Below are 14,201 nucleotides of genomic sequence, written 5' to 3' on the forward strand. Positions count from 1 at the left end.
CAGCAAAAACCTTGCTCACATGCACTCAGGCAGACTGATAAACTACACAGTATATTTCAAAAATTGTTCACATCCTCTTTCTTTACTTTTTCTCAGGTATTTCTTTTTTTATGTTATTTAATTCTTTATTAGAATTCCCCAAGAGCCATCAAAAATATTTCACTCATATGATTATAGGGGTGATACATTTTTTATGGAATAGCATAAAATAGTACACCATATGACACAATACAATCATAACACCACAATGGGATACAATACAATATACAATACAATGCAATTATACAATATGACAAATCACATCATTATACCATACTATATGATACTGTACGGTAAAGGAGGCTATGATAAGATATGAAACTCTACCGTACCTTATCCTTCATTATACAATACAAGATAACACAAGATTGTACAACTTGCGACTGTGGCGCAGGAAGGTAGAGCGGTTGTCCACCAATCTCACAGTTGTTGGTTCAATCCCCGGCTCCTCCAGTCACATGTCGAAGTGTCCTTGAGCAAGACACTGAACCCCAACTTAGTTGCTCCCGGTGAGTGTTGGCCAGCTGCATAGCAGCTCCCCCATCGGTGTATGAATGTGTGTGTGATTGTGAGTGTGAATGGGTAAATAAGAAGCAGTGTAAAGTGCTTTGAGTGCCAATAGGTAGAAAAGCGCTATATAAGTGCAGACCATTTACCATTTACAATACATACAAATCCATATGATATGATACAGTATGATATGCTATAACACAGAATTTCCGTTTTTATCATATAACAAGGAGTCAGCTTTGGTTTAACATTTAATGATATTTAAACAATTTGTTTTGTCTTGTACACTTCTTGTAATTTCTTTTCTTTTTGTCAAGAATATGAAAATGACAAATAATGGCTACTGGTAATTATTTAAAAAAAAAACTTTTAGCCCTCTCTGTTTACTATCTCACTACTGTTTTACTTTTGTTTCTATTCCTGCTTTCTTTACTATCTTCCTCTTTCTGTGATAGTGCCCCTACTTGTTTCTACCCTCAACCTTCTTTCTGACTTTCAGTTTCATACAAGCAACTATGAACTTTGTTTTTACTGTTTTTTTTTACCTTTTCCTTTATAAATAATAATGTAGAATAAAACTAATCTTTATCAAAAAGACTGAGTAAACAAATAAACAGTTCCATAACACCCACTCACACAAACACAGACACACAAAAATACACGCCTGAAAACCATATGGGACCAATTAGCACACATGCTGTGCTCTGTTTGCCAATGCTGAATCTCTATACTGACACAGAGAAAGAGAGTGAGAGAAATAGAATAAATGCTCAGACAGTCATCACCTCATTAACCTTAAATAACATTTTCTGTGTGTATGTGTGTGTAGTTAATGTTTCAGTATCCAAATCATCCAATTTGTGTCCATGTACTTTCCTCACAGACCATGACAGTGTCCAGCTGAGACAATTTTGTCCTCCTAAAGGAGAGGCACTTGGCTGCAGACAAAGAGGATCAACTTATAACGACAGCTGGAAGTTTTACACCTTTGTTGGAGTTTGTGGCCTAGATCAATGGCTTTTCCTATAATCACTCAAACCTTTTGCCTTACCCTAACCAACTTTGTCTTTAAATCCAATGTTTCTACCAAAAGAAACAAGATTTGGCTAATATTTACTACTTGCTGCCAACGTTGGTAGTCTGGTAACTGAATCACACTAATAAAAAATCTAAAACTCAGAAGTGAACAGTGCATCTTTTTTCACCTGAAAGTATAATTTCAGTTCAAAGTCATCATCAATCCAGCATCACTACGTGTCTGTGACTCAAGGTTTCTGCGTGTGTGTGTGTCAGTGTGTGTTGGTGTGTGTGGGTGTAACTAAAAGGAATGCCATTTGTGTGTATGTGTTTTGGAGGAAGTGTTTTACTGGAAGAATCGCCCTCCTGGTGTTGAGTCATCAAAATGGAGCTGCTGGAATCGCCTTCACATTTCTCTGCGAAACACACACGCATACACAGACACACACAAAGATAATGAGATATAAGAGACTATTGTAAAAATGTGTGTGTGTGTGTGTGTGTGTGTGTGTGTATGTGTGTGTTTCTTTTTAGTCATACACGTTTACATCCCATAAATGTTTGTCCCATTACTGGAACAAATGAAGACTCGTTGGTCCTTTAAGGAGAATGCTTTACAGCAATGCCTCATCAATGACATCTGGTACACTGACACACACACACACACACACACACACACACACACACACACACACGCGCGCGCGCACACATCAACAGGATGGTTAAACGATCACTCACCCATTACATCATAAATGCCCAATGGAGCAGAGGAATAAAAATCCCAGTCAGTAGTGTGTGTGTGTGTGTGTGTGTGTGTCTTGGCAAGTGAGCTAACCCCCTATACTGTTACAGACAGTTCTATTTATCACCAGTTAACACACTTAGACACACATGACAATGTTTCAGTCCCCTAAAAATTCCAGGAGAGAGGAGTGTAGGAAAAAAGGTGAAGATGAGGAGAAGGGGAAAATGTCCTGGTCCACTTGCTCAGTGGGAATTACGAATGTGTTTTTAATAAAACATCTATTAATTCCTTCATTAATTTCAATCTTTGAAATTGTTTTGCAAAGACTTTCTAAGACTTTTGTTATAATATTGTTACGTTTAGTGTATTATTGAATGTAGATTGGTGGGTAAAATTGCATATTTGTAAAGTGTGCCCAAATAAAAGGGAGCAGAATGACCTTTGAAGCAACTGAATAGCTGATAATCCTCTCGTTAACCTAATGTATTACATGTGTATTTGTTGTTTTTGGTGCATACAAATGACTGAGTCAGACAGTTTGAATAAAGGGTGCAGTTACTGGACAGCTGCTGTGTGTGTGTGTGTGTTTGTGTGTATGTGTGTGTGTGTGTGTGTGCACGTGTGTGTGCACGTGTGACTAACTGACTAACAAGACAAAATCTTTCCTTTTGTTTCTTCATGGCATCCCCTCCTCTTTCTCCATCAACTGTTTGCCAGTATCCCTCCTCACCTCCCCTCTCGTGTTTGCTTTTGCATCACAAATTGCACTGGCTGCATACAATTCCAAACAAGTTGGCAGGATGTGTAAAATGTAAAATAAAAACAGAATGCAATCATTTGCAAATCTCATCAAGCCATATTTTAGTCACAATAGAACATAAACAACATGATGCTGAAACTGAGATATTTTAACTTTTCATGGAAAATATTAGCTCTTTTTGAATTTGATGGCAGGAACATATCTCAAAAAAGTGGGAAGAGGGGCAACAAAACGTTGGAAAAGCAATAGCCGCAAACTGCTCCTCCCAAAAAAAATGGAGGAGCATTTGAAAACTAAATAGTTTAATTGGCAACATGTTAGAAACATGACTGGGTATAAAAGGAGCATTTCAGCGAGGCAAGCCTCTCGAAGGTAAGATGGGCAGAAGTTCACCAATCTGCAAGAAGCGGTGCCAAAAATTTGTTTAACAATTTCAGAAACATTTCCCTAAACGTTAAATTGCGAAAACTTTGAAGATTCCATCATCTACAGTATATAATATCATCAAAAGATTCCGAATCAGTAGGAATCTCTGTGCGCAAGGGAGAAAGCTGAAGGTCAAAACTGGATGTGATTGATCTTGAAAACATATTGAAATCAGGTCTCATTCTCTACTTGACATAACTGCATGGACTTGGAACACTTTCAGAAATCAGTGTATGGGAACATGGTTTGCTGTTTAACTAACAAAGGTTAAAATTTATTGTGCAAAGAAGAACCTATAATATCTCATCACGGCCAGATCTCATTTAAAACGGTCTGAGGCCAAATGGAAAACTGTTCTATGGTCAGATAAATCAAAATTTGAAATAGTTTTTGGAAACCATGGTTGACTTGTTCTGCGGACTTAAGAGGAGAGGAACCATTCAGCTAGAAATCGGTAGATAGTTCAAAAGCCTTCAACTCTGATGGTTTGGGGGGTGCAGTAGTGCCTATGGAATGGGCAGCTTACACATCTGGAAAGGACATAGTTGTTTTACAGCAACATGTATTCCCATCCAGATAATGTCCTTTTCAGGGAAGGCCTTGCGTATTTCAAGAAGACAATAATTGCAAAATACTGCATTCATCACAACAGCATGGCTTTACTGGAGAAGTGTCCAAGTACTGAACTGGTCTGCCTGCTGTCCAGACCATTCACCAATCAGTTGGCACATCATAAAACAGAAACAGAACTGTTGAGCAGCTAGAATCCTGCATCAGACAACAATGGGACAACAAGCCTCTCCTACAAACTTCACCAACTGGTCTCCTCACTTTCTCTTGCTAATATTTTCCATGAAATGGTCAAATGTAGCAGTTTCAACATCTGATATGTTGTTTATGTGCTGTTATGAATAAAATATGGGTTGATCCTCCCAACTTTTTTGGAATTGGGATTGTACAAGTTGAGAAATTAAAAATAAAAAATTTAAATTATAATTCATCTGTAAATAAGTATTGATGGCCTTGATGCCATGACACTCAAAGTTTTTTATTTTTAATACATTTGCAAACATTTTAAACAAACTTCTTTCACGTTGTAGAATTTTGAGGAAACCTAAGAATTTCATCCCTTTTGGAATAAGGCTGTAACATAACAAAGTGTGTAAAAAGTTAAGCATTGTGAATACTTTCCGGATGCACCGTGAATGAATGAATAAATAAATGAACAACTCACAATTGGGCTGCTTAAGTTTCTTTTAATTAATTATTAGCATGGTGTTTCTGCATTGGTTAGGTTTTCATTCATCAGAGTGCCAGTTTGTTCCTCACAAAAGAGAATTCTAAAACCCCACACTTGATAGAATACCACAGTGACCCTTTGGTGCAATAACAAAATAGTTTTTGCTCCATATAAAAATAAATGCACTAATTTACCAAGTTATTCTGAATATAAACCAAAAGATAAAGACAATATGCATTTAAGCTAAGTTTTAGTTATTATCAAATTACAATAAATAAAATGCTGCAAAACCTACTAATCAAACAAGAATATTTGACATTCTATTGTTCAGAAAGGTGAACCTCAATCAACAATATTTAGAAGCCAATACTTTTGCACTGCTGCCAGTGCTTCTCAGGGAATCTGACTTCACTAAAGATGTTCACAGCATCTCTCCCTCAGTAGGTCCCACAATATTTATAATTTTAAAAATGAAAATTTAAAAAAATCACAATCCTTAGTATAATTCAGAATAAGTTTTCCTTATACAAGAAAACAATTAAAATATTGCACTTTAGTGCCACCATAATATAGACCTAAAAGAGATCAAGAAGTTTAGAATAAGTTGTATGTTTTGTTAGTTAAAAAAATGACTATGTAACTTTTAAAAAAATAAAGAAATGTGACTAACTAACCTCAATTTATGAAATATGCCCTCCATTGAGTGCACTGAATTGTTTTTACAGCTTTACTTGTTCTGCTCCAAATAGGCATTGATGGCTAATATTTTACCTTTAGCAAACACAAGGTGGATATTAGTAAAGAATGTGTATTACAGCCAGTGAATTGACTTTACCACATTTACTCTAAATTCTAGAAGTTCCCATTATTAGTTTGCAGCTGTTCTGGGCTCAAAAACCTTACACTCTTTAACTTTATAGATCTCAGATCAGCCAGCAGCCTCTGTCTTACTGATTCTCAAAGGACTTGTGCGAGTCCGGTATTATGACTCAAAGTCTGGTCATGTAGGTAATTCACTCCACTCCTGCGATTGGACAACATCCAGGCTCCAGCATTAAATACCCCTTTTTTCGTTTGGTTTTGTTTGTTGATGAATTAAAAGGCCACTTCAACCGTTGTATTTTAGCAGCTGGTGAGAACACACACACAGCGACGTGCCCATACACACACACGCACATGTGAGCAGGGTCTAGACATGATGGGGTTTGATGTCGTGGGAGCTCTGTGGGGTGTAGAACAGTATGAAGAGGGGGGCTAGAAAAAGACGTGTAGAAAAATGGAGGGATGGGAAAAGTAGAATAAACGGAGGAGGATGAGAGAGGGGGAGTGTAGGTTGGGTCTGGGGGTGGACAGCTGTTCTTCAGACTGGACATGCAGATACTAAGGAACAAACCCAGCTCTAATACACTTTTCTAACAGCTTTGCTTCACACCACTGACAAGCAGAAACCAAACACCAAAACAGGGTATTTCATTTTATACTTTGCACATTATCTGTATTAGGTGGAAATATGCATGTAGGAAACACATTTCCACACACTTGTGGGCATGGGGGATTAATATACTGTTCAAATCCCTCATATGTGCACTATTGTAATTAGAAAACCTTTCATTTTATTATAACATGCAAAACCATGCTGTTGTGATGGATGCAGTATGTGGTTTAGCATTGCCTTTCCTGAAAGAGACATCGTCTGGATGGGACCCTTTATGTTCTTTTTAGCATTGATGGTGCCTTTTCAGATGTATAAGCTGCCCACGCCATAGGCACTAAAGCACCACAACAATTTAAAATTTTGATTCATCTGACAACAGAAATTTGATGAGAAATGAGATTTGGCCCGGAGGACACGGCAGCATTTCTGGATTGTGGTCACATATGGATTGTTCTTTGCATGATACAGATTTAACTAACATTTGTGGGTTGCACAGCAAACTATGTTCACATACAGTGATTTTTGGAAGTGTTCCTGAGCTCATGCAGTGATGTTAAGTAGAGAATGTTGCCTGTTTTTAATGCAGTGGTGCCTGAGGGCCCAAAGATCAGGCGCATCCAGTTTTGACCATCGGATTTGTCCCTTGCGTACAGAGATTCCTCCTGATGCGTAATCTTTTGATATTATACACTGTAGATGGTGGGATCTTAGTCTTACATTGAGGAAAATGTTTCTAAAATTGTTCAACAATGTTTTTGTGAAGTTTGTCTCAGATTGGTGAAACTCTACCCATCTTCACATTTGAGAGGCTCTGCCTCTCTGCAAAGCTCCCATTATACCCAGTCATGTTACTGACCTGTTGCCAATTGACCTAATTAGTTTTCTAATACTCCTCCATTTGTTTTTGCAGCAATTACTTTTCCAGCCTTTTGTTGCCCCTCTTCCAACTTTTTGAGATCTGTTGCTGTCATCAAATTGTAAATGATCTAATATTTTCCATGAATTGGTAAATTATTGGTAAAATATCTCAGTTTAAACATCTGATATGTTGTTTATGTTCTATTGTGACTAAAATGTGGTTTGATGAGATTTGCCCAATTAAACACTTGGAAATAGATTCTCATTGGTTTTGGCCTGTTGGTCACTGATCCTGTTTGTGACAGGATCTTGATGTAGAGCCAGGGGGAGAAGAGAGTTTGGTTTAAGGAAATCAGGATCACTTCTCTGGTTCTGTTAGTTCCTTCAGACAATGACTTCAGCATTAACTGGGACAGTTTGCAACTGGGTGTGAAGAAGCCGGGGTGAAAATCAGCACATCCAAATGAGAGCCGATGGTTATCTGCCGGAAAAATTATCAGGTTGGGGGTGAGTTACTGCCCAAGAAAATGACTTCAGATACTGTATTCTGGAGTCTTGTTTGTGAGTGAGGTTAAAATGGATCATGACATTGAAAGGAGGATTGACGCCTGTGGATGCTGTATTGAACTAAGGATGTAGGGTGTTTGGTCTTAACGCAAACCTTTCCCTTTACTAATCAGTGTACATTCCAACCTAACCTATGGTCCTAAACTTGAAGTAGTCATCAAAAGAATACTAATTTGAGTTCAAAAGGCCTAAATGAGATACCTCCATAGGATGGTCAGACTCAGCTTTAAAGATCATAGAGTTTGGACATGAAGAGTAGCTCAGAGTAGAGCTAATGCTTCTTTGCACTGAAAGGATACAATAAAGTTGTTTGGGCTCAAGGTGGTTTTAGCATCGTATAAGGATTCCTGCTAGATGCCCCCTATTGGAAGTTTCCAAGACACATCCAACTACAGGCAGTACCTAGGGCTTAGGTAGCTCATAGAATGGGGCTTGGCACGAGACATTAGGACTTTCATGCTGAACTTACTGCCATTGCGACTCAACTCTGAATAAGCATGTGATATTTGATAGATGGTTTGAAGTGCTTCATTGTGCTACTATTTTCACTCACACTTTGCATTTCCCTCCAATGGTTATTCATCAAGTTACATGCTGTAGCTTTGGATAATATTATGTTGGTCGCTTTAGCTTACAGCGAAAACTGACTCACTCCTGAATTGGTGTCTGCCCCAGTGTGATCCAGGAAGTTCCAGCTGGAGGTCATGTTGTGTCTGGGAGGGGTCAGGGTAAGCGGGTGAGAAGCCTCCCACTGAGCTCTCCCAGGACATACAGTGAAACGCCTACTGGTCTTCTTCCGAACCCAGTCCTTGAGTATCCTGAGTCCTAACGGTGTTGGATCCTAACTTAGCACACCTTACCTAATATGACGCTTGATGCTAATTGGCTGAACAGACATCTATGGTTCAGCCCTGTATAAAAAAGGCAAGATGTAATACATTTTTAGCAGTGACTTTTTTCCTGCTATAAATATATTTAACAATTCATCTTATGTGCAAAAAAACAACAGTGAACATATGTGCACATCGGTGTCACTAAATTCAAGAAAACCAATATTTTGCAGAGTTTTCTAAGACAATCAGATTTAGTTTGACATTCAGGGTAGGAAACCTAAACCGGCTTAGGTGAGGCAGCAGCTGTCCTGGCATTGTGTGTGTGTGTGTGAGCGTGTGTTGAGATGGGGCTAAAGAGGGGTAGAAGTGTGTCAGTGCAGGTGTTGGGTTGAAAAGAGGCGTGGATCTGAGAGTCAGGTTGCTTGTAGGCGTGTTTGTGTTAGCACTCTTTCAACCCTCTTCATGAAAGCCTGATTGCATATTTTAAACCAGCAGGTGTTTTGTTTAAATCACACTCATATACACAAACAGGTGAGACTGAATTCCCTTATAATATGTCTGCTTTGAAATGGTGAGAACAATGCAGCATTTGGCAGGAACTCTTGCTGCCTAAGACTGTTTTTGTCTACATTTCAACTTTCAGTTAGACTCAGAGGTTAGTAGAGGTGATGAAAGGATCAGGGAAAATGAACCATACTTAAGTTTGGGCTATTAAAACACCTAATATGAGTTACTAGAAAGGATTATAATATTAAAAAAGTGCACCCCTGTGGATATGTGATTGCGTTTTTATTGGAAATTGACCTAAGTGCTTGACTAAGCCTGTGCTGTCTTATGTTTATGCGTTACATACAGTCAAGTGATATTGCCAACATGTCAACCATTTCTAAATCTTGTTTGACAGTGCTTCTCAAATTCTCATAAACTCTTCCTGATCACCAGATTTAAAGAAATGATTTAATTCATTAAATTGTAAAAATAGCATCTTAATCCATTTCCGTAGGTGTAATAATTTTTCTCTACAAAAACAAAGATGGCGACAGGAAATTATGTCTCATTCACTTAGACAATTTTGTCCAGTGCAGTATTTTAGCATCTTTATAAAGGAACACAATTTGGGTAATGAGGATATAAGTTGCATTATATATTATAACCACAAAGAGAAATGCAAATAATAAAAAATATTACTCCTTGACTGAAAACATTATTACTTGCACATTTTATTCATTGTGTCATCATAGCATTTATTACTTCATGTATTGTATTAATCAGGTACTTTTTTTTTTGAGAATCAGAAAGATGATTTTTAGAAACATCAATATTGTTTATCCTTTTATTGATTATTTATGATTCTCCATATGATTTTACAACCCTGGTTTTATGTTCATATGTTTTTTTATGACTTTTCAGAGACTATAGATAAAAAATAGCTGTTTGGCACATTTTTATCTACTGTATGTTCAAATAAACTACAAACTAAAAGGAAACTAAAAGCACTAGTTTGCTTGTAGTTTGCTTGTAGATTGTAATTTTTTTAAAGGAAACTAAAATCTAACTTGATCTAAAGTTGACTATGAAAAAAATCTCTGAATTTGAGACTTAGATACTGCCTTGAGATGACTTTTGTTGTGAACTGGTGCTATATAAATAGTAAATAAAAGTTGAATTGAGTTGAATAGATACATTAATGATCAACTTATTCCTTCTATATAAGACATACTGTATTTGGAACTATGTTCCCTAAAACCTGTATTTGTACTTCCAGTTTACTTGTATGGAAACAAAGCTTTTTTAAGACAGGGTTGAACATTTAGCTATATTTGCATATTTGTAAGGAGATGCAAGTTTTGCTCTGTGGAATAAAAGCCAAACGCCACCATCCTGACCTACACAACCTTAATGTTACGCCTCACACTACATTGGCACTTGACCAAACTGCAAGAAAGATTAGGAAATATTATGTATGCACACATTTGGTGGGAAATAACCTAGAAGCCTGTGTTACAAGGCACATGAAAATGACCTACAACAAAAAATAAGAAGTGGAATCATTTTTTTACTCACGAGGGGACATTCCAGCAAGTTAGTATTTTTCTAAGCATAATCAAACTCCAAGCAAGAGAAACTAAGATATCCTGACATTTAATGCCTGTTGCATGGGACAAACTGTATTTTCTAAACATCTGAATCCTAAATTTTGCTAACATCTTTAAAAGTCTGCACATCCACTTTGTAACACAGCTGTTTTTTTTTTTCTTTTCAGGCACTAACTACTCTACTGAGATGACTATGGCATTATCAAGGCTATAGGGGTAGCTTGGAGCTGCAGCAAAAAGCTCCTTCACTCATGGTTATTAAATTGACCCTGACATGTCAAATGTGTGGAACGCCCCTTGAATTCATTAAATTATCAGTGTGTATTTCCTTAAAAGCAGTTGATCACCGATAATATCAGCGATAGACTACACTGTCCTAACTAACCTTCATCATGCTCACACACACACGCGCGTGCACACACACAAACACTTGCACACACACACGCGCACACGCGCACACACACACACACACACACACACACTATAGTGGTCACAGTGGTCTAACATTCTGACCTGCAGTAAGGCTTGGTGATTTAAAAGTGACTCACTCAGTCGCTCTAAACCCTGCTATGTGAACACACAAACCACAAACGCACATATGGGCACTCAAGAACATACACCACAAAGTCCTCTCCCTCCATTTCTCTGGCTCTAACCACAGCTACTTCCTCAGTGAAAACTGCTGGACAAGGGGGCAGGTGGTTTGCTTGATTACATGCACAAGCCAACACGTACATCAACACACATGCATCCTCTGAAGCCACAATGCCAGATTCATAGAAACCAAAGTTAGCAGCTTTTGCCACTGACAGAAAGACAATCTCCCTTCAGTGACACTGAGTGTCAGGGAGAGAGTCAACTCTGAAGACGAAAAGTCATCAGCAAGGGGTTTGGAGAACCACAAACCAAAACCATAGTGAGAGAGAAAGAGAGACAGTCATGAAGAGCAAAGAGAGATAAAGGAAGATGCAACAGAGAGAAAGCGGAAGCAGAAAGGAGCTGTGAGCATGTCAAGAAACAGAGAACGATACCACAAGTAGAGAAAGAGAAAGAAAGAATGAGAGGCGTTTGTGGATTATTTTGCATCTGACTCAGTGAGCAACTGGAAAAACCACAACAATCCTTTCCTACCTCCTCTGCCCAAGAGCTGGACACCTCAGTTGGGGTAAGAACAATGCAAACAGACTTTTTTAGTTTCTCTGTTTGTGTGTTTGAATGATCTTGATGTGTGTGTTGCGGCATTGCACGTTATATAGTAAACAAAGTTTCTGCATTGTGCTTCTGTGATCCCATTTTTAACACAATGAAATCATCACCAATTTGTTTTCTAACCCTATTTTCACATCACCCATTCATTCCCCTCTGACACTTTACAAAAACGATGATAGCTTCATTTGAGCAGAAGGAAGAAAACAGAACAGCACCATTTCCATCACACTTTTAGCCGATTTTCCCCCAGGTAGCTCAACACAGACAAAGCCAAGCTGAGCTGTGAGCAACTAGAATCCTTAACCCCAAATTAAAATGTGATTTTTTTTTTGCATACGGGAAAAATGATAATCTCCATTATTGAGTATATTTCGTTTTAAATGTGTGTAAAATAACGTACTCGTTCACTTGTTACCTAACCCTTAAAGTGACTCTTTGTTGCAATTTTACTTTGGAATTTTGGACCTTTAAGTTGCAAGTCAAAGTGGCTTTTGTGGAAAATACATTTTACACTTGTTATTTAGGCACTGCAATAAAAGACCAGCACAAAAACTCTAAAGCAGCATTTATCTATGCTTGCTGAGAACAATGACCAAGTCATATTACTGTTGCTATAAGCACATATCAACTGGACTCAGATAACTGAAACTTTTGAATTCTCGAAAAGATCACACAGGAAATTACCTCATATCCTCAGTGAGAAGTGCAGCAGCAGCTCCTAAAAGTTACCCTTCCTTTAATACATTTTTGGATGTTTATTTTATAGTTTATGATATTTTAATGGAGCGCTACAATGACTTGGTGCAATCAATAATGCTTTTTTTTTAACATCGTGAGAATTAATTACGCTAAATGCATTTCTTCACACTCATACACCCACCCACATAGAAAAATGTGGTTTGTGGTCAAGAGATTGGCCATGAATGTAGCCTGTTGGAAAATCTCTTATTGGGTTTTTGTTGTCTGTGTGTGATTTTCAGACAAGGTGGAACAGAAGAAATATCAACAGAACCATTAATTCATGGCATCCAACAGCATCTTTGAGGCTCTGCCATCCAACCAGTCAATTTTTTTACGAGGTAAGTGTATTTTTTTCTATATGTGTGCTGGGTTAGTGTTGTACAGATTGCATAATATATAAATTTTCAAATTCTCAAAAAAACTCATTATTTTAATCTCATCTTATCCCAAATCACTTCTGTGGTATTTCATGTTTACTGACATGCTGTCTTGGGTTTGAGACCATGCCAAGCACACAGCTTATGTGAGGTTATTTCTTACTCAGTGAAGATAAAGAGTATTTAATTTGATGCGAAATGAAATACTTAAAAATAAACAAACTCAAGCTAAAATTACAGTTTTTAAAAACTGATAAAACAAATATATAGGTACATTTTTAATAAACAGTTAAACCCTCAGTGTAACAGGACATGTGTGTCAAATCAAAAGTAATTCTGGGATAGACAACTCATAATCCCTCTGGCCACAGCTGCAACAATATAACTCATAAATAAATTACATATACACTATATATATATATATATATATATATATATATATATATATATATATATATATATATATATATATATATATAATATTACATAGAAGTAACAAAGACAAAATTAAACAAATTGTATATGAATGTAAAATAAAAGAGAATTAAACTCTTACAAACTGATGATGACACTACACAGAACTTGATTATGACACTACTGTAAAACTACCATCTAAAACCTGACTTTTCTTGTCTTCGTTGATGCTAAATTATTACTTACATCACCATTACCAAGACATCTGCCCAACATTTGCGTCCTCCGGAGCAGAGCGGTATATATTATTTTGCAAAAACCAGAAAAAAGTTAACAATACGTATGTCAGACTATGTATTCACAAGGCTGACTCTGGATTTATTGGGTAGCATTTTGTAGTGACAAAGTTTGATAAAGTTGCTCTGTACAAATCCATTCCTGTGCTTTCTGCTTCTATGAGCTGCAGTGTGTCTCTTACTGGTACAGCGACAGTGTAGCTAAAGATCCACTGGCATTTTCAACATGAGAAAATGAACCAGCAGCTAGGTCATAAGGCTGCTTCTGTGAGACAGCAGCCTCCCAGCTAACAGGGAGGATGAGTGTATCAGGCATTCTTTCCTGGTGCATCAACCTGCAGCTGTTTGAATGACTCGACATGTCTGCTTCATTTTCCCAGCATTGACTGTCTCTTGTTAGTCAATTTATACTACTGATACTCTATTCTGCTTTCATAAAGCCACTGTACACGATCTGCATTAGTAATGTAACCAGTATTAAGTCAGAGAAGATGCAATAAGCCATGCAAACCATGCAAGAAGCAGGTAGGTGGAAAACAGGTAAAGGCAAAGATCAGAAAGGCCAGAAACTCAGACTCAGGCAGAAACTCAATTTAGTGAATTACTTGAGGCACAGGGCTGATATATTGAGAGGCCAC

The 14,201-nt window shown here is 37.5% G+C and overlaps 1 protein-coding gene across 2 annotated transcripts in view; it reads left to right on the forward strand.

The window, feature by feature from the left end:
* The first annotated feature begins 11,517 nt into the window (after positions 1–11,517).
* Positions 11,518–14,201, forward strand: part of runx1 (RUNX family transcription factor 1) — a 50,702-nt gene continuing 48,018 nt past the window's right edge. For both annotated transcript variants that reach the window (XM_067493896.1, XM_067493897.1), the window contains exons 1-2: positions 11,518–11,691; positions 12,716–12,814. Coding sequence is in view for 1 of the 2 variants with exons in the window: in XM_067493897.1 (XP_067349998.1) it covers positions 12,757–12,814 (58 nt within the window). In the remaining variant the exon portion in view is untranslated. The remainder of the gene's footprint in view (positions 11,692–12,715; positions 12,815–14,201) is intronic.

Source organism: Channa argus, chromosome 23, assembly GCF_033026475.1.
Source record: "Channa argus isolate prfri chromosome 23, Channa argus male v1.0, whole genome shotgun sequence".
Classification (NCBI taxonomy): Eukaryota; Metazoa; Chordata; class Actinopteri; order Anabantiformes; family Channidae; genus Channa; species Channa argus.